This window comes from Natrix helvetica (assembly GCF_964273705.1).
Source record: "Natrix helvetica genome assembly, chromosome: 8".
NCBI classification, from domain to species: domain Eukaryota; kingdom Metazoa; phylum Chordata; class Lepidosauria; order Squamata; family Natricidae; genus Natrix; species Natrix helvetica.
Window position 1 is genome coordinate 20,273,662 of NC_138559.1, and position 23,999 is coordinate 20,297,660.

Here is a 23,999-nt window from a genome sequence, read left to right on the forward strand (position 1 = left end):
TTCTCCAAGGCACCTGAGGGTAGAACAAGAAGCAATGGGTGGAAACTAATCAAGGAGAGAAGCAACTTAGAACTGAGGAGAAATTTCCTGACAGTGAGAACAATTAATCAGTGGAACAGAAGTTGCCTCCAGAAGTTGTGAATGCTCCAACACTGGAAGTCTTTAAGAAGATCTTGGATAGCCATTTGTCTGACGTGATGTAGGGTTACCTACCTAAGCAGGGGGTTGGCAACTGATTTTGATCATGTGACCATGAGGATACTATAATGGTGGAAAAATGGTCATAAGTCACTTTTTTTAGTGCTGCTGCTACTTCGAATGGTCACTAAATGAATGGATGGAAGTCAAGGACTACCTATTATTTCTATCATAAATGAATACATTCCTCTGGCTTTAACTTATAGTGTTGGCAAAAAGATCCAGAAACCAAAAAGCAAAGCTGGGTTAATATTGACTTTTGACAACTGTGCTTATATTTTCAGGGAATCTCCAGTGGATTGCAGTGTTAACAAATGCAACAAACTGGTTGGTGCTGGTCCAGAATCCAACCCTTTGAATTATGGCACCTACATAGATGAGAAGAACGGACCTCCCCCTCCCAACATGACCACCAATGAAAGAAGAGTCATTGTTCCAGCAGGTAAGAGGCCACTTCATTTCCTTTTGAATATTTTCAGCCTTGCAGAAATTTGGTCTTGAAATTAGTATGAATTCTTGTTCTGACCTAGGCTGCCCAAGATCATGAAGCAGACTCCTCGTCCCGATAAAACCGCTTTGATTTAGGTTAAAGGGAATTCCTCTCCAGCAAAGTCCCAGCCAACAGTCTTTCAAGAGATTTCACAACTATAGATCTTTATCAGGCCTGGAGAGCTGCCAGGCTGATATCTTCCAAGCGCCATGATGTAGCAGACAATCCTTGGCAAGAAGTCAGGAACAGATCTTCGCCTAATGAGTTGAATTAATTGTCTCTTGCAAACTCCCCTCCCCTTTCGCTCCTCTCTATTTTCTATGGGAGGGGCCATTCACTATCCAACTGTGCCTTTACTCCCGAATCAGCCCTTATTCCTTAGCTGTTCCCTTCATCTGGCAACTCTGCACATGCGCACATCGGGAACAGGCTCCAGCTGTTATTCTGACCAACTGACGTCTGACTCCGAAGGCAGCTGATAACTTTCGGACAGCCCTGGCCCCATCTCTGCCTCTGACACAGAGCCCTCATCAGAGCCTTCCTCAGACTCCAGGACTGTGGCCCATGTTCCTCCCAACCTCCTCACTGTCTGAGTCCACCACCAGCTCTGCTGGCCGCTAGTAAGCCACAACAATTCTTACCCCCCGCCCCCCCCCCAAAAAAAAACCAAGCAAACAAATCAGCATGAGAAGAGTTTACTCTTAGACATCATCAAGAGTTGAATCTTCAGAAACAGATAGCTGACTCAGCTGCAGTAAGGAGGTATGGGCATTACTATGAATAACGAATTTTGCAATCTTGGCCAGAAATAAATCTCAGTAGGTATGAACAAGACTTACCCATCAAGTAAATGTGTGTAACAAATTGTAGCTGAAGGTGTTGTGGTCCATCAGCAGCCTCTGGAGTTGGCAGCAAAGTTGGAAAGTGAGGGGGTTGGGGAGGAACATGGGCCAGTCCTGGAGTCTGGGGAAGGCTCTGATGAGGGCTCTGTGTCAGAGGCAGAGAGGGGGCCAGGGCCTTCTGGGAGTTATGTGCTGCCTCTGGAGCCTCCAGAGTTGGACATTAGCAAGGCAGAGGACCAGGCTCCTCCTGTTCCCAGAGCGCGCATGTGCTGAGCTGCCAGAAGGCAAGAACAGTTAAGCCAGGACGACTCAGGAGTAAGGAGTAGGTGTTGAGCTGTAAGTGACAGCAAAATTGGAACTGCGAGAATGATTAGACATCATAAATTGTGACAAGAAAATAGGCAAATCTGTTGGAGTGCAGCATATATTGTATTTAGTTCTTGCTCTCTGGCTCGCTCTCTTTCGTTTTTTTTAGCAGAGCTTTGTGTTTTTGATAAAAACCATGAGAAAAATAGCACAGGATGCAGATAAAAATGCAGACATTAATGATAAGTAACTCTGTAAAAGAAATTATATATGAAGCCTGATAGAAACCTCCCTTAGGGAGGTGTTATATTAGATAATATTTTTTTAAACAAAAGCTACATCTTTTGTTTTCAATATATAAAAATCCGCAATGTGTGTGGGAACAAATATTGTCTAATATTTTCCAGTAAGCAAAAAATGGCAAAAGGTTATTTGAGGAACCTTTTTTTCTAGACTCAGCAAATAATATCCCTAGAAATGTTTATAAACGTTTATTTATATGCTCATAAAGACGTCTTCTGAAATAATCAGCTTTGACAAAGTATCACATTGTAATAAATATATATATATGATTTCTGGATTTGCTTTTTAGCTAGCAACGGGGATGACATTCATTGTTAGAGCAACTTAGAACTGAGGAGAAATTTCCTGACAGTTAGAACAATTAATCAGTGGAATAATTTGCCTCCAGAAGTTGTGAATGCCCCAACACTGGAAGTCTTTAAAAAGATGTGGGATAGCCATTTGTCTGAAGTGGTATAGGGTTTCCTGCCTAGGCAGGGGGTTGGACTAGAAGACCTCCAAGGTCCCTTCCAACTCTGCTATTGTATTGTTACTGTGAAATAGGAGATTGGCAAAAAGTTTGAATCTGAACCATTTCAAAGTCAACACTGCCCGTTTCACATTTATTGGTTTCCTTGTGTCCAAAAGGATCTTTTTCAGACGTTCTGACATAAAACATGTCTGTTTCAACTTTTAAGATCCTGTTTCAAACCACTCGAAACTAGAAAATTCTCTTTCAGGAACGAGATAACAGTTTCAAGCAAGAAATGTTTGAAGCTTGAAGCATTGAGATATGAAACGGTTGACAAAGTGCATGATATGACATCATCCATGGCAAAGAATCTGGTTGCTTGAGGAATCATTGTTTCCCATAATATTAGCCTGGCCAGGTTGAGCCTGCAAAGCTGGCATTCTTCAGATTTCTTTGATTAAACAATGTCCTCTCTCAGGCACCCAGAGATGTTCCTTCTGTATAGCAGTGTCCCTCTGGAATGGGGTCTCCTCAAGACCCAGATGGTACCCATTCTGGTACTGTTCAGAGGGGCCATGAAGACTTGATTCTTCTCCCAGTCCTTCAGTGAAGAAGAGTGAGACCCCTTGCTTCATCATGCTGGCCATCTTTTATCTTCAGTTTTTTATGTTTTATTCACATTGTTGAAATCTATTGTATTGTTCTAAACCTCCCAGATCATTGAGAGTGGGTAGCATACAAGGGGCTCAGTGGCTCAGTGGCTCAGTGGCTAAGATGCTGAGCTTGTTGATCAGAAAAGTTGGCAGTTTGGCAGTTTGAATCCCTGGCGCTGCGTAACGGGGTGAGCTCCCGTTACTTCTCCCAGCTTCTGCCAACCTAGCAGTTCGAAAGCATGTAAAAAAATGCAAGTAGAAAAATAGGGACCATCTTTGGTGGGAAGGGAGTAGCGTTACTTTCGGCATTTAGTCATGCCGTCCACATGACCATGGAGATGTCTTCGGACATCTTCGGCTTTGAAATGGAGATGAGCACCGTCCCCTAGAGTTGGGAACAACTAGCACATATGCACGAGGGGAACCTTTACCTTTATATTTATCTAACATACAAGTTTAATGAATTCTTACCATGAACAACATAATTAGGAAGATACCAATGACCCAATTTAATTTTTGCCCTTTGTTTGATGACACCAGGAGGTATGGGATGAGCCTATGACTTCTACCTAATGGCTGAATGACTTTGTGTATGCTCATTTCAAAAGATTACCAGAATCATAGTTTTCACAGTTTCAGTCACAAGTTGACTTCCATGGACTTCATACTAAAGTGCTCGGTAGAGGGAGGCGTGCATAAAAATGCACTAAAGTGCCTATCATCTCTGTTATTGTATTTTTATTCTCTTATTCTTGTTCTCATTTGTGTTTGACAAATTCCAATAAAATAAATACATCAATAAATCCTGAAGAGCAACCGCTAGAGTGGACAATAATGGGCTTCAGCGGCAATGAATCAATCAGATTTTTCCAACCCTTGTGCTCTTCAAATGTGTTGGATTTCAACTCCCATCATTCACAGGTAAAATGGTTTGGAAATTGGCTATTGGCTGAATTCTCGCATATTGAAGTTTGGGGAAAAGCAGTAAAACATTTCTGTTTTCCAGTTATATGATCTTGCCAGTAAAGGTAAAGGTTCCCCTCGTACATATGTGCTAGTCGTTCCCGACTCTAGGGGGCGGTGCTCATCTCCATTTCAAAGCCGAAGGGCCAGCGCTGTCCAAAGACCTATCCGTGGTCATGTGGCTGGCATGACTCAAAGCCTAAAGGCGCATGGAACGCTGTTACTCTCCCGCCAAAGGTGGTTCCTATTTTTCTACTTGCAATTTTTATGTGCTTTTGAACTGATAGGTTGGAAGAAGCTGGGACAAGTGACGGGAGCTCACTCCGTTATGCAGCACTAGGGATTCGAACTGCCAAACTGCCGACCTTTCTGATCGACAAACTCAAGAGTTTTAACCACTGAGCCACCGCATCTCTGTCTTGCTAGTAATGATGACCTAATAATAGCTTAATGTACTTGGTCCCCAAAGGCTCAGTCAACCAAAGAATGATGACCTAAACAAATTTTTGGCATGATCCAGCAACAACCTTACACACACACACACACTTGTTTTTATACACCCCTATTCCACACAATTGCCCTCTTCTTAAAATTAGCACCATTTACAGCAGTGCTCCATCTGGGCTTAATACGCAGTCATGAACCCAATTCTGAACTCATCCTTAGTCCATCTGTATTGACTTAGCAGGCCTCGCAATTGCAAAACGAAAGGATGAGTGGGTGGGAAATAAACGTTTGTGTTTTGTCAGGCTGTGGAGTCTGGAAATATGACTCAGACTTATAAAGCAAACTTGTCTGAGCAGGGAGGTCATATTTGCAGAGAATTTACTACTTTCTGGAACACGCTAAGAAACAGCGCTCCAAAAAATCGCAATAACCATCTGTGCAAAATTTGCAAGGGGGCTGAGGAAAGGGTCAATCAATCGGACAGCAGGGCTTGGAATGGCCTAGTTTTCAGTGCCCTGTAAAATTAGCTATCAGAGGAGAAAAGCAAAGCATAAGCATGTATGTATGTACGTACGTATATATGTGTGTGTGTGTGTATGTCTGTGTACACACACACACACACACACACACACACACACACACACAAACACAGTATATCACAGAAGTGTATACACCCCCTCATATTTTGTAAATATTTAGGTATACCTTTTCATTATCACTTAGGGGTGTACTCACTTTAGTGGCCAGCAGTTTAGACATTAATGGCTGTGTGTTGCGTTATTTTGAGGGGACAGTACATTTGCACTGTTATACAAGCTGCATACTCACTACTTTACCTTGTAGCCACGTGTCATTTCTTCAGTGTTGTCACATGAAAAGATATACTTAAATATTTACAAAATGTGAGGGGATGCACTCACTTGTGTGATATACATATACATACACATACACATACACACATATACACACATACATACATGAATGGGCCAGCAGTGACTAATGAAGTAAGCCAAAAAGGCTTACTAAGATGATGATGACAAGTATGATTTTGGTACTTAGTATTGTTATTATAATTTGAACCAGCAAAAGGAAATACTAAAAATTGTCTGTATAAAAGAATTCTTGTATTCTAAAGAATTATGTATATGTATATAATATGTGTGTGTGTGTGTGTGTGTTGTATTTGTGCTGATAAATAAATAAAGGGAGACTAGTATAGATCTATTTCAAGCTATTTAGCTCTCATCAGCTAGCCATACCCTTACTGGGATTTGAACCTGGGTTGTATTACATATTAGGCAGATGTATTAGCCACTAAGCCACAGGCTCTCCTCCTTATCTGGGATATACCTCCTCCCATATTTGGGCATACCAGGGGTTGTAACACAAACACACACACACACACACATAGAGAGAGAGACTACAGAGAGTCTTCAACTTACAACTAATGGTTTAGCAACCATCTGAAATTAAGACAGCACTAAAAAAAAGTGACAACCCGTAGTTGTGTTTGTAACTATTATAGCATCCCTAGAGTCACCTGATCAAAATTTGGATGCTTACCAACTGGAAGATATTTATGAAAGTTGCCGTATCCCAGAGTCACATGATTGTCTATTTAGCATCTTCCCAGCTGGCTTCCAACAAACAAAGTCGATAGGGAAAGCTGGATTCACACAACCACTGCATGGTTTACTCAAAAAATGCAGTGATTTGCTTAACCACTGTGTGAAAAACAGGTTGTAAAATTGGATGCGATTCATTAACAGCCACCTTGGTTAACAATAGAATTTCTGGGCCCCAATTGTGACCATTGGTCAAGGATGGAGATGCCAATTCAGCACTGTTCCATCCAGGTTGAGCATTTGGTAGTACAAACTCAAAGTAAACCACTTCAAACTCAATGGCAGAAAATACAATACAATACAATCGCAGAGTTGGAAGGGACCTTGGAGATCCTCTAGTCCAACCCACTGCCTAGGCAGGAAACCCTATACCATTTCAGACAGATGGCTATCCAACATCTTCTTAAAGACTTCCAGTGTTGGGGCATTCACAACTTCTGGAGGCAACCTCTGTTCCACTGATTAATTGTTCTCACTGTCAGGAAATTTCTCCTCAGTTCAACTTTAGCAATGTTCAATGCCTGGAATGCTCTACCTGACTCTGTTGTTAGATCCTCAAACCCCCATAACTTTAACCTTAAACTGTCTAGCAGGGACCTCACCCCTTTCCTAAGAGGTCCCTAGGGGGGTGTGCATAAGCACACCAGCATGCCTACCGTCCCTGTCCTACTGTCCCCATTTATTTGTACTCATTTCCTGTGTTCATGTCCATGTTTATACTTATACCAGTTATCTCGTACACATTTGACAAATTAAGTAAATAAATTCCTTTCCAGTAGGAACAAAACTGGAAGAAGAGATATGAGACAATGTTGTTTCTTGACAGTGCATTGGTCATCAGTCATGTAACCTCCTTCATCCTTCCCTCTCTCTGATTTCTTCTCATAGATCCCACATTATGGAGTCAGGATCATGTCCGTCAGTGGCTAGACTGGGCTATTAAAGAATATGGCTTAATGGAGATTGATACCAACCTCTTCCAGAACATGGACGGCAAAGAACTGTGCAAGATGAACAAGGAAGATTTCCTCCGGGTCACTTCCCTCTACAACACAGAAGTCCTGCTGTCTCACCTCAGTTACCTCAGGGAAAGTAAGTGGCCACTTCATTTACCCTTGCTACCAGAGGTGGGTTGCACATTTTATTACCACTGGTTCACCCGCACGTGCGTGATGTTGGCACAAGTGCATCTTTCGTGCTCCGGACCCAACCTTCCATGCATGTGCTTTGCTTGCACAGGCACCTGGCCTTCCGCGCATGTGCCTGGCCTCAAAAACTTGCCTAAATAGGACAGCATGCTTGGAGGTCTTTATGCTTGGAGGTCGAATGAAAGGCACGAAAGTTGCAGAACCTGGAGAAGTGACTACATAACAGAAGATAAATTATTTGCACACATCCAAAATTGGTCATGATTACATCGTGACCCACTTAATGACCGACATGACTTACAACTGTAATTCCTGGCTCAATTACAGTGATAAATCAAGGATTGCTTGTAATTTATTTCCATGCATAAATTTTATTCCTTAATTTGTTTTAAGTGATTGCTAAATGTAGGTTGGCTCTAAAGGAGTAGCTGGTTAAATAAAAGCTTCATCTAAAAATAGAGAAAATAAATGCCTTTTCAAAATTATGAGCCACGGTGGCGCAGTGGTTAGAATGCAGTACTGCAGGCTACTTCTGCTGCCTGCTGGTTGCCTGCAATTTGGCAGTTTGAATCTCACCAGGCTCAAGGTTGACTCAGCCTTGCATCCTTCCGAGGTGGGTAAAATAAGAACCCAGATTGTTGGGGGCAAGAGGCTGACTCTGTAAAACCGCTTAGAGAGGGATGTAAAAGCCCTATTAAGCGGTATATAAGTCTAAGTTCTATTGTTATAGCTATACACACACACACACACACACACACACACACACACTTTATATATTTGGTTGGCCTTCCCTCCTTCCGAGGTGGGTAAAATGAGGACCTAGATTGTTGGGGGCAAGATGCTGACTCTGTAAAAACCACTTAGAGAGGGCTGTAAAGCACTGTAAAGCAGTATATAAGTCTAAGTTCTATTGCTATAGCTATACACATACACAACACACAAGCACATAGAGAGATGTAATTGATTCATCGACTGTAACGGATACAATTAACCGGGTAGACTTTCTGTACACAGAGCAGATGCTTTTCCCTTATGCCCAGCCACAAAGCAAGAGAAATATATATATATATATATATACCCAGATGGGTTAGGGAGGAAGTCTTGTTTTGTTTGGTAAAAGAGGAACAAAAAGACAGAGAAAGTAGAAATGCAAGCAGGTCATTTCAGTTCAACTCAAAATCAATTGTCAGTCTGCAACGTTTTCTTCAGTCAGTCTCTCAAACGTATTTTGCTTGTATACTCCACCCTGTCCTTATTCCATGGATGGCTGATTTCACACCCGCATCATTTTCCTAGCATCACTTAATTGGTGCTTTCTTCTCCCCACCCCAATGCAACAGCTTGCAAACTTGTGAAGAAGGCTCTCTCTTGGGGCTCCTGTTTGCTTTGCAAGAGTGAGATGGCCGTACATCCTATTGTTCCCTTTGGCTGCCCCTGGGACGCTCTTATATATATATGTATGGAGTCTACAGGCCAAGGAGGCTACCGAAAATGACTTCTTTCCAAGCAGCTGTTCTTACATCTGCCTAATGACGGTCTGGATTTCTGGGTAACTCCCTTGTGGTGCGATGCCTCCGAAAGGAAATGATTGTTTTTCCACGCCTGACTTCCTAGGGTCGTTGAATCCTGAGTTGAATGCAGAAGGTGCTCAGGAACTCTGTTCCTTATTTGACTTGTTAGAAAGACGGTTGGGGACACTTCAGTCTCAGTAGAAGAGAACATCTGCACCTCAGGGTCGAACTGTGGGGTCCTTGGTGCTCTCTGAGCTTGGTTGTTTTCGTGCAGACGTCTCATTACCAAACTAGGTAACATCATCAGGGCTGGAAGGGAGTGAGGTTTGTACTCTGTTTATGTACTACTGGCTGGTGGACCAATTTGAAATTTTGCTAGCATGGCATAGATAATAGAAGGCAGGGGTGGGATCGTAGCGGTTTAACAACCGGTTTGCTGAGCTTGTAAAAATAAATAAAGTAGAAATTTCAAAAGCAGTGTGTGCGTTCAAAAATAAGAGCTACTTCTTTTCCTGAGGATGGGTGGCTCCTTGGTTGTAGTCAACTTTGCATGAGCAAAACTAAAGTAGAAGATCCTTCCTTCCTTCCTTCCTTCCTTCCTTCCTTCCTTCCTTCCTTCCTTCCTTCCTTCCTTCCTTCCTTCCTTCAAGAAAACTCACATCATGTCATGCAGTCCAAAAGAAAGATCTTTTTCATTGGCTGAGACATGTTGCTGCTTGCAACCAAAAATGGGCAACTTATATACTGTGACTAAAAGTAAGCTTCTTTCTTTAGCATCCATGGAGATTGCTTTCACGACACCATTGAACTGTCCTGTCCTGTCCTGTCTGTCGGAGCAGTCAGTCTGCACGCCTACCCGCCTGCCCGCCCGCCTGCCCGCCCTCCTTCCTTCCTTCCTTCATTCCTTCCTTCCTTCCTTCCTTCCTTCCTTCCTTCCTTCCTTCCTTCTTCCCTCCCTCCCTCCCTCCCTCCCTCCCTTCCAGCAGGACTTAGAAATATTAGGACACAACTGAGAATGGGCCCATTGCCACATCCCCATCCCTGACTCTCTTCTACCTATCTGGAATTAGTAACAAAAATGTCCCCGAATGGGGTGTGACTTCCAGGCATAGCGTGATTGATCGATCGTGGCATTGCTCTGCTTAGATTTGAAAGCTTGCTCAATAAAGATTCCAGATCTTGGTTTTCCGTTGACTTGGTACTTGGCAAGTTTTGCTGTGTCTGGTTTTCCCTTCCCCCTCCGCTACCCCAATTTGTCTTCTCTTGCCTCTTTCTTTTCAACCTCTTAATAGGAAACACATTTTTCCTCTCCAGTTCTGCTGTTCCCACCAGAAATGTCAGACCGTTGGGCAAAGGTGAGAACTTGAACCAATAAACTCAGGGCAACTTTTCCTCTCTCAGCAAAAGTAGAGCCTGTTTTATTTGTCTGTTCCTTCATGTGGTTATTTCCTCCTTTTTTTTTCCCTTTCTGTCGTGCCTACCTTCCTCTTCCCGTCCCCATCCAATGTGTCGCTCCACATTTTAGCTGCAAAGGCAGCTTGTTTAATCTCTGGAAAGCTTTTGGACTTTGCCAGGGGAACTGGTGTTTGTCATGCTGAGCACCGGGAATGAGGATCTGTCTCGAATTTGCCAGAAAATGTGTCAGCCATAAATTTGCTTTCTCACTGTTATTTGAGAACCAAAAAATAATGTGTGAAATTTCAGGGATATAGGTTTAGAAAGCCGCTGTAGACATCACCCTTCTACCTTGCCCAGTTTCATATAGTCCTCTTGTGATGCCTACTACCCAGATTCCTGCACCACCTGGCATAACTAAAAAAGAATATCTTATAGTTATAAACAACAGTTAGTGGAATTAGATAGGTCTAGTTTAATGAAAAGAAGGACTAGGGATGCCATGATAGCAGTGTTGCAATATCTCAGGGGCTGACATAAAGAATAGGGAGACATAAAGAATAGGGATGTTTTAAGGTGGCCTGAATTCCACTTGAGATGTTTTAATGGTGGATTCATAGTCTATTTACGTGTTTTCAAAAGTCCCATGGTTGAAGCACCATATTACTAAGTCACCCTTGGATTTTGGGTGGGGAATTTGAGAAGATGTCAGGCTTTCAACAGTGGCTTTCCATAATCAAAGAGGTTCTCCTTTTATATGGTGGCATTCATCTTAATGAACTTCCAATTTGCAGTGCTATAGAGCAAGAAGAAGTATATTCATGTGCACATTTCATGTACACACTGAGTGTCCCTAAGTACCTTGTCTTCTAGAATTTGTTCTATTGAGTTTCATCTGGAATGGAAAGGACATATAAACTACTCAAGGAGAGAAGCAACCTAGAACTAAGGAGAAATTTCTTGATAGTTAGAACAATCAATCAGTGGGACAATTTCTTTCCAGAAATTGTGAATGTCCCAACACTGGAAATTTTTAAGAAAATGTTGGATAGCCATTTGTCTGAAGTGGTGTAGGGTTTCCTGCTTAAGCAGGGGGTTGGACTAGAAGACCTCTAAGGTCCCTTCCAATTCTGTTATTCTATTCTATATTATGTCTTCAGTTCCACAAAATACATAAAACGATCAACTCATGACCATGTTTAATGACCATTTGAACTTACAATGGACTCCATAAGAAGCTACTTATGACCCATTTTAGATGCTACAACTGCTGCCACCATCAGATGATAGATCTTGCATGGCTGGCTGAAATCATGGGATAGAGGCAGTTTCGCAAGGTCTTATGCCATTAAAAAAATATGGGTGTAATTAGCTCCTTGAATTACATTTGGACAGTTATTGGTAACCAGTACAGTTTTCTTAAGAGAGGTTTTACCTGGGTGTATCAAAAAGCAACCATAATTGCTTCTATTGGTGTCCTCTGGACCAGTCGTAGCAACTGAGTGGTCTTTAGAACACACTGCAATAATCAACATGTGAAGAGACCAAAGCATGAGTGACCTTGGAGAAAGACTCTTGGTCCAAGGAAGGATACAATTTCTGCAGCCTAAATTCATTCTGGTTGTTCTTCACAGGTAGCTCCTTGCTGTCTTACAACACACCTGCCCACACAGATCCACCACCTCGTGTCAATACCAAAGAAGGTGAGTTCTTGATATTCGTTCATAGTAATCATGGTTTGTCTTTAATGAAGAGTGGCTTGATTTGGGGAATAAGACAAAGGAAAGGGGTTCAAAGTAGCTGTGTGTAAAACCCAAATGCCCCAAAGAAGAAAAGAAGGATTCCATCACGGAAAAGACGGATGTATAATGACAGAATGGATGCGTCATTCAGTACAGTTGGCCTGCAAATATTCAAGAACATCGTACGGTTTTAATATAAAGGAGTATAAAAGAGAAAATTGCATGCAAACATGTCTTTCTATGATGAAAATATGGATAAAAATATGTGCTAATGTGACAGTGACATACAGGTAGTCCTCAACTTATAACTGTAAATAGAGAGCAAAATTGCCATCATAAGTCATGATGGTCATAGGTAGAGGCACCCAGATCTGATTTTATGCCTTTTTTGTGACAGTTCTTAAGTGAACACAGCGGTTGTTAAGTGAATCCATGCATTCATATTGAGCATAACAGGAAATATTATGATTCTATTCGTTTATCAGAATGGGCTTTGTTCTTTTCTTCTGGTTAATAATAGAAACATGATAGATGATTGGCCGCAGTGGCGTAGTGCTTAGAGTGCAGCACTGCAGGCTACTTCTGCTGCCTGCCGGCTGCCTGCAATTTGGCAGTTCGAATCTCACCAGGCTCAAGGTTGACTCAACTTTCCATCCTTCCGAGGTGGGTAAAATGAGGACCCAGATTGTTGGGGGCAAGAGGCCGACTCTGTAAACTGCTTAGAGGGGGCTGTAAAAGCACCATGAAGTGGTATATAAGTCTAAATGCTAGTGCTATGGAAGGGAGGGAGGGAGGGAGGGAGGGAGGGAGGGAGGAAGGAAGGAAGGAAGGAAGGAAGGAAGGAAGGAAGGAAGGCAGGCAGGCAGGCAGGCAGGCAGGCAGGCAGGCAGGCAGGCAGGCAGGCAGGCAGGCAGGCTGGCTGGCTGGCTGGCTGGGAGATTGATCATATAGGACAGGATAGGATACGAGATTCAATGGTGTTGTGAAAGCAATCCCCGTGGATCCCCCCCCCCAAAAGAAACTCAGGGGCCCATTTTAGCCACAGCGTATTTTACACAGGGCCTTCAGGCCTGCCACATTTTCTACTGTGGGAAAATGGGAGCAGGGATTAGACTGTGCCTAATGGTGGTGGACGGTGCCTGACTGGACCATGGGATGGACATGTGGGTGCTGAGCAGGGACTTGAACTTTCCTTTGGTGGGGAAAACCTGGAAACTTTCAGATTTGGGTTTTCCCAGATGTGCCAATATGACATCTCAAATAAAACGGAACTTTGAGGAAACTCAGAGTCTTCTTTCGTTGGAGGTGTCACGTGGAACATGTATATAAGTTGACCATTTTTGGTTGAAAGCAGCATCATGCCTCAGCCAATGAAAGAGATCTCCATGACATGATGTGAGTTTTTTTGACCCCTGCCAGTGGCGTGAGGATAGAGATAAGAAAGCACAGAGTGCAATGGTGCCCCTTGAACAGGTCAATCAGTGGGGTGGGGAAGTGAGTGAAGGGACGAATGAAGGTAATGCAATGCTGTTGGTAAGCATCTATAGGGTTGCTAGAAGGCTTCAGTTCAGCCTCAGCGGAGGATGCTGTCAGATTCTATGCTGCCCCTCGAGCCATCTGCTTCAGAGGCAGAAACGCATGTGTGCGCCAAGGCACCGAGGATCAATGCTGCTCGTTGCAGGTGCTGCTTTTGTTTCCAAAAGCAAATGCCCACTTGAGTAGCCAGCTCCCTCCGGCTAGCCCTCTTGCCACTCAGAGCAGCCCCAGATTTCAGAAGCAGGAGGGGTGGGGGGGATGGGGAGGGAAACAAGGTAGGCATGGAACGGTTTGGAGTCCACCCCTGTGCAACTGCCCCTCCTGTTGAATAGTTTTCCCTTTAAATAATCCTAAAGGGCTGTTTTTGAACAAAGCAAAAGGCACAGCGCTTTGGTTGGCCAGCGGTACAGACACTTCCCGGCGAGCTGACCTGAGTGCTTGGCTCTCGTGCTTTCTGGAGCTGGGCAGGTGCTGCCCCTTTAAACAGAAGACGGGAAGCCGAGGGAGAAAGAAAACTCATCAGATAAAAATAATACTTCTGGCTTTGGTTGTTTTTCATGTAGTGCTTTCCAGGACACTCCATTCATGGACAAAAGCGAATGTAGCTTTTCTTCTCCTCCTTTTGAAATGTCCAATTAAAACAATGAAAAACATGATAAGAAAATAATACGCAATGCTGCCTGGCTTGCAACAGAATGCTATGTCTTTTCTTTCACCTTCGCTTTCTCCTTCTCCTTCTTTTCCTTCTTCTATCCCTCCCTTCCTCCCTTCTTCTTCTCTTATCCCTCCCTTCCCTTTCTTCTCCCTCTCCCTCTCCTTCTCCTTCTTTTCTATCCCTCCCTTCCTCCCTTCTTCTCCTATCCCTCCCTTCCCCTTCTTCTCCCTCTCCTTCTCCTTCTCTTTGTCCTTGTCCCTCTCCTTCTCCTTCTCCTCTCCCCCTCCCTCTTTTCCCCTGTTCCCAATTGTCTCCTCCACTAGTCCTTCCTTCCCATTATTAAATGCAGCAGATTACGCATTACTGCCATAGAGTAAAATATTCCAGATTTCTACACCTCTAATACAAAGGTAATGGGAAATTGAGTTTCCTATAGAATTAAAATAGAATAGTTTTTCAAAAGTGCTATCTGTTAAAAAATTGCTTCTCTCTCTCATACACATATATGTTTACAGTACTTTAATTAATTAGGTATTGCTATCTTCTTTCTTCCATACACCCGTAAGCACCTGGGTTAAATCAAAAGTAGAATAACGTTAAAATAAGAATAACTTGGTATTCTGCTCTACAACCAAGACTTCCACAGCTTAGCAAATTGGGACCTTCTATTTGCTCAACCTGCCAAGTTCACATTTTCCCCAATCGAGTTATTTTTCTATTCTGCATCATTATTGTTTTGCATTATACATTTTAATGAGTTTGCAGAAGGGCCAGGGAGCTGCGGTTCTTGGACAAGAAATATAATAAGGAAAAGGAAAATTCTGAAGATGACAAACAGCAGGGACTGTGGCAGCCCAGGCTCCATGCAACATGCATGAGAAAATGGGCCTCAGCTATCACTTTCTCCCAAATTAGGTAAAGATAAAGGTTCCCCTTGCACATATGTGCTAGTCATTCCCAACTCTAGGGGGTGGTGCACATCTCCATTTCAAAGCTGAAGAGCCAGCGCTGTCCAAAGACGTCTCCATGGTCCTGTGGCCAGCATGACTAAACACTTAAGGCACACGGGACGCTGTTACCTTCCCACCAAAGATGGTTCCTATTGTTCTATTTGCATTTTTACATGCTTTCGAATTGCTAGGTTGGCAGAAGCTGGGACAAGTAATGGGAGCTCATTCCGTTACACGGCACTAGGGATTCGAACCGCTGAAATGCCGACCTTCTGGTCGACAAGCTCAGCGTCTTAGCCACTGAGCCACCACATCCCTGCTTAATTCCCCAAATTAAGACTACCATAATCCTGGGGAAAACTCTAGAAAGTATGTGTGGCATGCATTGATGTAGATGTAGATATACTGTATATCTCTTCCTGGCTGGCTCAGTTATTAATCAGCATTCACAGTTAGCACTCTACTCACTAAACAGCCCAAAACTTGGCCTTAGTCTGAACAGCTGTGGTTTTACTCAGGGACATGCTAGGAAAGTCTCTGCCTGCCCTCACATTAATCTGAGTTGAAGTTCCGGCAACAGGTTCCATTGGAATCAAGCCCAATCTCCTTGGACATTGGCCATGATTCCACGCCAACAAATGCCCTTCTGTTTTCCAGAGTAGGGCACCTTGGTCCAAATTGTCTTCATCTGTTTTGGAGACCTGGATTGTTCTAATGAGAATCATCCAGTTTTCTTTGGCCGGGAAACAATTTTCTCGTAAACGAAAAGGAGGCTCCGCAGGCTCTGAGCAGAATAGCTGGAGCCTAACTGCTTAGTTTGCTTTAATGGGAAGGAGTCTGCTTCAGTTTTCCGAGTTTGTCAGTTCAGTGATGGTATTGCAGACTTTGACGTCATACAGCTGGGATGGCGAACCTAGGACACGCGTGCCCCAAGTGGCACGCAAAGCCATGTCGCCTGGCATGCGCTGCATCGCCCGTTCCCCTTCTGGGTTTCTGGCACACATGGGCGCATGCCAATAAGCTGGCCTTCCCGTGTGTGGCAGTGCCGAAAACAGGAAGAGCTGGTCTTCCAGTTTCTGGCGTGTGCGTGCACACTGGCCAGCTGATTGTTGCATGTGCCTGTGCACCAGAAACCAGAAGTTCATTTCCCGGTGTGCACATGCCCCCTGGGCAGCCCCTCTTCTGGGTTGCGGCCCACACGAGCACGCTCCCTCCCTTTTCGGCAGAGATTCAGGAGGCGAGGCATCCCTAAGAACATGCTTGGTGTAGGTAGAACTATGATTTAGTGTAGCAATGAGAAACATTTTGCGTCCAAGGGTCCTTGGTAACCTCCGAGCTCGGTTGTTTTCTTGCAGATATTACATTACCCAACTAGGTAACATCATCAGTGCTAAGGAGTGGGGTTTGTTCTCAATCTCTATTGATTAGGGGTGACATGATAGCAGAGTTCCAATATTTCAGGGGTTGCTACAAAGAAGAGGGAGTCAAGCTATTCTCCAAAGCACCTGAAGGCAGGACAAAAAGCAATGGATGGATGGAAACTAATCAAGGAGAGAAGCAACCTAGAACTAAGGAAGAATTTCCTGACAGTGAGAACAGTTAATCAGTGGGTAACAATTTGCCTCCAGAGGTGGTGGAAGCCCCAACACTGGAAGTTTTTAAGAAGAGGTTGGACAACCATTTGTCTGAAATGGCATAAGATTTCTTGCCTGAGCAGAAGGTTGGATTAGAAGACCTCCAAGGCCCCTTCCAACTCTGTTGTCCCAAAGGTGCTTTTCAAGAGGCAACAGGGCTTTCTGGTTTTTCTTTGAAGACCTTTTACTTCTCATCCAAGAAGCTTCTTCAACTCTGAAGCTTCTTGAATGAGAAGCGAAACATCTTCAAAGGAAAACCAGAAAGCCCTGTTGACTCTTGAAAAGCATCTTTGGGACAACCATGACCTGGATGACTGAGAATCTCCATTGACTTCCAACTCTATTATTCTATGTTCTAGTGGCTTGCCCTGTCGGTATCGGTCTTGGTCTTGAAAGTTCTTTAGTTGGGCTGTTTACTATTCGCTTGTTTGGCCATTAACCATAGCTAAAATAGTAAGCAAAGAACTACTTCAAGACTACTCTCAACAACACTGATAGTACAAGCCACTAGAATATAGACTGAGAGCAAATCTCGGTTTTATAATACAGCAACGTCTTTGCTATGAGTTTGCCTGTCTCTTGAAAACTCTAGAAAAAGTGAAGAGGAGAGGAACCAGGATGATGAAGGGACTGGAGGCTAAAACATATGATGAACGGTTGCAGGAACTGGGCATGTCTAGCTTAATGAAGAGAAGGACCAGGGGAGACATGATAGCAGTGTTCCAATATTTGAGGGGCTGCCAAGAGAGGAGAGGTTCAAGCTATTTTCCGTAGGCCAGACAAGGAATAATGGATGGAAACTGACCAAAGAGAGATTCAGCCTAGAAATAAGGAGACATTTTCTGACAGTGAGAGCAATCAACCCATGGAACAGAAGTTGCCTTCGGAAGTTGTGGGAGCTTCATCACTTGAGACTTTCAAGAAGATATTGGACTGCCATTTGTCAGAAATGGTGTAGGGTCTCCTGCTTTAGCAGGGGGTTGGACTAGATGACCTATAAGGTTCCTTCCAACTCTGTTAATCTGTTAGTACATTGTGCATTTAAAATTTAGGCCCTCCGATCAGAAAGAATGCCTACTGTGTGTTAAAGGACACACATGTCCTTACGTGTTTCCAGGGTGCTAAAATAGGCATCTTCATTTTCTTCTAATAACAATATAGCCTGCCTCTGTTTTATAATATTTTTGCAAGGAAAATAAATCATGCACCAACTGGGCTCCCCCCGCCCTCCGCCCCCCGCCCCTTTTCCCCCTTTCTGCTTGTTTTTATTATGATTCTGCAGTCCAAAATGAGAGTTTATGATTCCAGGAAAGACAGTAGCTTGCTCTTATGGATTCTTTAAAAAATGTTTTCCTTTGAAATTCCGGACTTAATGTTGTGTCTGCTTTCCTGCTGACCCTCTTCAGAGGTGGCCGTATGTTTTCTCACTCCCCCCTTCGCCCCCGAAAAGAGAACTTTAAAAAAGAAAAGAAAAAAGGGGAAAAAAAGGTTCTGTTATAACAAAGATTCCTTGTCTGTGAGCTGCAGCAGGCAGGAAGCTCGTACTCACAAGGGGATGACAACCAACCAGTGTTATCCCAGCACCAGGCTCGAGTTCTCCAAATTGAACCTGACAGCATGTCTGGGGCCACTTTCTAAGTCACCATTATGTTTCCTTTTCCCCTAGCAAAATAAGGGGGCTTCCCCACCCCCACCCCCACCTCCCCGACCTCTGCTTTAGTGCACATGTGCGGAGTTATAAACTGCCTATTAAGTTTGAGTCCTTCCAAAAGGTCTTAAGAGGAAGCCGAGCAGTTTCCATATACAGCAATAGCAAAATCTGCTTCCGGATGGTTGGTTTCTTCTCCCCCCCATAGCAGTTGGAGGCTCTCCTTTGCTACGGGTTGCGGGTTGCGTTACAACCATGCATACATGCAGCTCCAAGGGTCTTCTGGAGGGATCGGTTGATCGGCTGGTGCCCTTTACGGACCTCATAGGAATGGGGTGAGGTCCATGGTAGACAGTCTAAGGTTGAAGCTGTAGGGGTTTGAGGATGCAACAACAGAGTCAGGTAGAGCATTGCAGGCATTGACCACTCTGTTGCTGAAGTCGTATTTTCTGCAATCGAGTTTGGACGGTTTACCTTGAGTTTGTATTGATTGTTTGCTCATGTATGATTGTGGTTGAAGCTGAAGTAGTCATTGACAGGTAGGACATTGTAGCAGAGAATTTTGTGTACTATGCTTAGGTCAGACCATTGGCGGTGCAGTTCCAGGTTGTCCAAGCCCAAAATTTCAAGCCTGGTGGCCTAAGGGATTCTATTGTGAGTAGAGGAGTGGAGGACTCTTCTCATGAAATACCTCTGGACAGCTCAATTGTGTTAATGTCCGGTATACAGTGTGGGTTCCAGGCGAACAAACTGTATTCGAGAATTGGTCTGGCAAAGGTTTTGTATGCCCTAGTTAGCAATACAATGTTGCCAGAGAAGAAGCTTCACAAAATTAGGTTAACAACTCTTAATGCCTTTTTTGGCCATGCTGTTACAAGTGGGCTCTTTTGGATGAGAAGCGAACATTTTCAAAGAAAAAATACCGCAAGAAAGTCCTGTTACCTTTTTTAAAAACCACCTTTGGGATAACCATGACCTGGATGATTGAGAATCTCCATAGACGCTTTGTAGAGAATTTTGTTGAAATTAAGGATAGCTTCGTTTCACTTCCTAGGCTAAACCAGGAAGAGGGAAAACCCTCTTGGAACTGCTGAGTATCAAGTCATGAGTGCAACAGCATTATTATTATTATTTTTTCCACAAATCAAGCAACTTAAATAAAAGCCAAATCTTTGGATGGTTTGCTTGGCTCAATTTCTCTCATTGTGTTTCAAGTACAATTGCGCAAGAGTGAGTGGGGAAGGTTTTTAGTAGTGCTGCTGTACACATTGCATTCATTTTCAGTGGAGGGGGAGATAGCAAGGAAGCAAATTCTTGGCTCATCTGAGCAACTATCGTTGATGTTTTGGAAAGACGCACCAGCGAAGCACATTTTCCAGATGTTCCATGTTTTTTTTCACAAAAAAAAAATCTCAATCCAAAGTTCAGCTCCATACAGCAGGCCACCATCATCCATCTGAACGGTATTTTAGGCAGAGCGTTGTGTCTTTTCCGTTCAGGGAATCCTCTTCCATTCCATTTCATTTGCATTTACGTTTTCAATGTTATTTCTTGTTCACTCGATGGAACATTGCATTCCATCATTTCCATAAGGGAAAGGATAGAATTCGCAGCCACAGATTCTCCTCCAGATGTGGCAACAAGTCAACAGTTGAGATGGTTTTCAAAAGAGCTTCAAGATGTCAGTGGCTACAAAGCTTGATGGTTAATTGTTATTTCTGGAATCAGGCAGCAGACCTGAAATGTCACACATGAAGGAGCAGGCAATAATATACATATCCATGTATCGGAGTTCTAAGGTAACACCCCCAATGAAAGAAGACTCCGAGGCTTGAAGTTCCTCAGAGTTCCATTTTATTACAGATGTGATATTGGCACATCTGGGAAAACTCGAATCTGAAACCTTCCAGGTTTTACCCACCCAAAAGAAAGTCCAAATCCCTGCCCAGCACCCATATGTCCATCCCATGGTCAAAGCACCATCCCAACTGGAGATGCCTCCCAGTCACACTCCTCCAGGTGCAGGGCAAGATGTCCTTGACTTTCTGAGAAAGGAATCTTGTTATGACTCCATATATCTCCCCAGCTCCATACAATCCCCCCTCCTAGTTTCTCAAGAGATTAAAGTGGAGGATAGAGTTTAGAATAGAATAGAATAGAATAGAATAGAATAGAATAGAATAGAATAGAATAGAATAAGAGAGTTGGAAGGGACCTTGGAGCTCTTCTAGTCCAACCCCCTGCTCAGGCAAGAAACCCTACATCACTTCAGACAAATGGTTATCCAACATCTTCTTTAAAGCTTTCAGTGTTGGGGCATTCACAATTTCTCTTGATGGACCAAACCAGATGTCAGCCTAGAACATTGTCTCAAAAGTCTGTACATTCCTCAGAACTGTACATTCCTAAGAAGGACATTAGTAAAGCTTGACTTTGAGTTGATTCCTTTTCCAAGTCCTTTAAGTCAGGTTGAATGTGGATGCTCTCTCTTTTAGTTGACTTTTAAGCTCTCTCTTGTACTTTTTAGGCTGCATTTGTTATGGGTGATCTTTCTTGCACGTTGCCTAAAGTCATATATTGCTGGAATTGGATGGCTGTGTATAAAATCAATAAATAAGAAAGAAAGCCCTTAAGGCAAGCTATGAGGACAATGGCTGCCTTGTACTTCTATTGCTAGCAGCAACTGCTGGGACATGTTACTTCTCTGAAAGATTTGTCATCTTACAATCGCACTTGGTGTGGCCTCCATGATTTTGAAAAGTTTTGTAATAGTTGGACTATGTCATCTGTTTTGTGGTCTATGATGGGTGCAACAATGCCAACCGTTTATTTTGAAACAAACCATGTTCTTGGTTCATCTGTCTATTTTACTGGCATCTACTGCCAGTAGTTAACAGAATAAAACAGAATAACAGAGAGGGAAGGGACCTGGAAGGTCTACTAGTCCAACCCTTTCCTGCTCAGACAGGAAACTCTTTACTACTCCAGTCAAATGGTTGCCCAACCTCTTCTTAAAAACCTCCAGTGTGTGAGCACTCACAACTTCTGGAGGCAGGTCATTCCACTGATAAATTGTTCTAACTGTCAGGAAATTTCTCCTTAGTTCTAGGTTGCTTCTCTCCTTGAATAGTTTCCCTCCATTACATCTTGTCCTTTAATTAATTAATTAATTAATTAATTAATTAATTAATTAATTAATTTCTATTTATTTAGTTTGTCAAACATGTACAAGATAATAGGTATAAGTATAAAAATGGACATGAACAACAGAAATGAGTCCAAAAAAATGGGGACAGTAGGACAGGGACGGAAGGAATGCTGCTGCGTTTATGCACGCCCCCTTTACGGACCTCTTAGGAATGGGGGGAGGTCCACGGTAGACAGTTTAAGGTTGAAGCTGTGAGGGTTAGGGGATGTATCAACAGAGTCAGATAGAACATTCCAGGTGTTTAGTTTGCAATTTAGTTTGGAGTGGTTCGCCTTGAGTTTGTATCGATTGTTTGCCCCTGTATTATTGTGGATGAAGCTGAAGTAGTCGTTGACAGGTAGGATGTTGTAGCAGACAATTTTGTGTACTAAGCTTAGGTGTGACCACAGGCGGTGCAGTTCCAAATTGTTTAAGCTCAAAAATTTTGAGCCTGGTGGCATAATGGATTCTATTGGGAGTAGAGGTGTGTAAGACTCTTCTCGTGAAATGCCTCTGGACTCGCTCGAGCATATTAATGTCAGATATACAGTGTGGGTTCCAGGCAGATGAACTGTATTCGAGAATTGGTCTGGCAAAGGTTTTGTATGCCCGAGTTTGCAGTACAATGTTACCAGAGAAGAATCTTCACAAAATTAGGTCTTCTAATTTATCTTAGATTGAAATAAATTTAAAATAAATCTTCTAATTTGTAACATTTTGTACTAGATTCTTAAATCCATCATGAATATTTAACTTCTCTGAGATGTTGGCAACCCCTCATTCTGTATGACAATCTTCTTCCTTCAACACCAACATCTGAATTCTAGGCCACAACGGTGTATGAAATAGGTTTCTGTAGATTTCCTAACAAAAGTATAGCCTTTGACTGTTCTCAATTGTTGTTAAGCATCAAATGACATGATTTGCAATTAATTGTTATTCTCTTTTGTTTGCTTTTAATAATGAATAGAGAACTCCTATGATGCTGTTCGAAGATCAGGATGGGGTAACAATCTTAATTCCAGCCACAATAAAAGTGAGTTACTGTAGTACACCTTTTGCCTTGATAGGTTGAGAGATGATTTTCAGGAGAAGTCATGTTTAAAAATTTTAACATTTTGTGTAGTTGGCCTCAATGATTGTCCCAAAAGTGCTTTTTCAGGAGGCAACTGAAGTTTCTTGTTTTTTTTTCTCTGAAGACGTTTCACTTCTCAGCCAAGAAGCTTCTTGGATGAAGAAATGAAATGAGAGGCTTCTTGGATGAGAAGCGAAATGTCTTCAAAGAAAAAAGGAGAAAGTCTAATTGCCTCCTGAAAAAGTACCTTTGAGACAACCATGACCTGGATGACTGAGAATCTCTACAGATCTTTATCAATGATTGTGTTCTCATACTATTGTCCACACTAATTTAATCTTCTACACCAGGGGTCTCCAACCTTGGGGGGTTCAAGTCTGGCTTTGCTGGCTGAGAAACTCTGGGAGTTGAAGTCCACAAGTTTTAAAGTTGCCAAGGTTGGAGACCCCTGTTCTACACCAGCATTTCTCAACCACAGCAATTTTGTGGACTTCAACTCCCAGAATTCCTCAGCAAACATGGAATTTTGGGAGTTGAAGTCCACACATCTTAAGGCTGCCATGGCTAAGAAGCAGGGGTCTACACTGGTCTTGATTGGTCAAAATCAAATGGCAATAGAGGTCCTCTGGAGATCTTTCCTTTGGCAGTTTGTTTTCTTTCTGGATCTTTTGTGACTTCTCTCAAGACTAGAAAAGTTCACTAAAGTTTCATAAAGAGAGCCCTGTAATCTCAGCTTGTCATGTTGGAAAAAACTGAAGTCTTTTGTTGCAGTATTTCGGTCGCCCTTTTCTCAACATCAGGGGTCAGGACCATCTTAAATGACCTTGAGAATGGTAGACTAAGAGCTGGGGTGATTAGACTGCAGTACTGCAGGCTACTTCTGCTGCCTGCCAGCTGCCTGCAATTTGGCAGTTCAGATTTCGCCAGGCTCAAGGCTGACTCGGCCTTCCAGCCTTCAGAAGTGGGTAGAATGAGGACCCAGATTGTTGGGGGCAAGAGGCTGACTCTGTCTAGAGAGGGCTGTGAAGCACTGTAAAGCAGTATGCAAGTCTAAGTGCTATTGCTATTGCTTTGCTAACAGTATGACATGGTGCTTTGAGGGTTTACTCTCCAACATGGAGCTGTGGTGGCACACTGGTTAGAATGCAGTATTGCAGGCTGACTCTGCTCACTGCCAGGAGTTCGATCCTGATCGGATCAAGGTTGACTCAACCTTCATCCTCCTGAAGTCAGTAAAATG

General features: G+C 43.1%; 1 protein-coding gene and 1 long non-coding RNA gene across 7 annotated transcripts in view; one reads left to right on the forward strand and one right to left on the reverse strand.

Moving 5' to 3' along the window:
* Positions 1-23,999, reverse strand: part of LOC309396289 — a 394,508-nt gene that overhangs the window by 264,209 nt on the left and 106,300 nt on the right. The window lies entirely within an intron of this gene.
* FLI1 (Fli-1 proto-oncogene, ETS transcription factor) overlaps positions 1-23,999 on the forward strand; it is a 142,976-nt gene that overhangs the window by 113,830 nt on the left and 5,147 nt on the right. For all 6 annotated transcript variants that reach the window (XM_081961299.1, XM_081961302.1, XM_081961301.1 and 3 more), the window contains 4 exons: positions 483-640; positions 7,167-7,370; positions 11,967-12,035; positions 22,655-22,720. In XM_081961299.1, the coding sequence (XP_081817425.1) occupies positions 483-640; positions 7,167-7,370; positions 11,967-12,035; positions 22,655-22,720 (497 nt within the window). The remainder of the gene's footprint in view (positions 1-482; positions 641-7,166; positions 7,371-11,966; positions 12,036-22,654; positions 22,721-23,999) is intronic.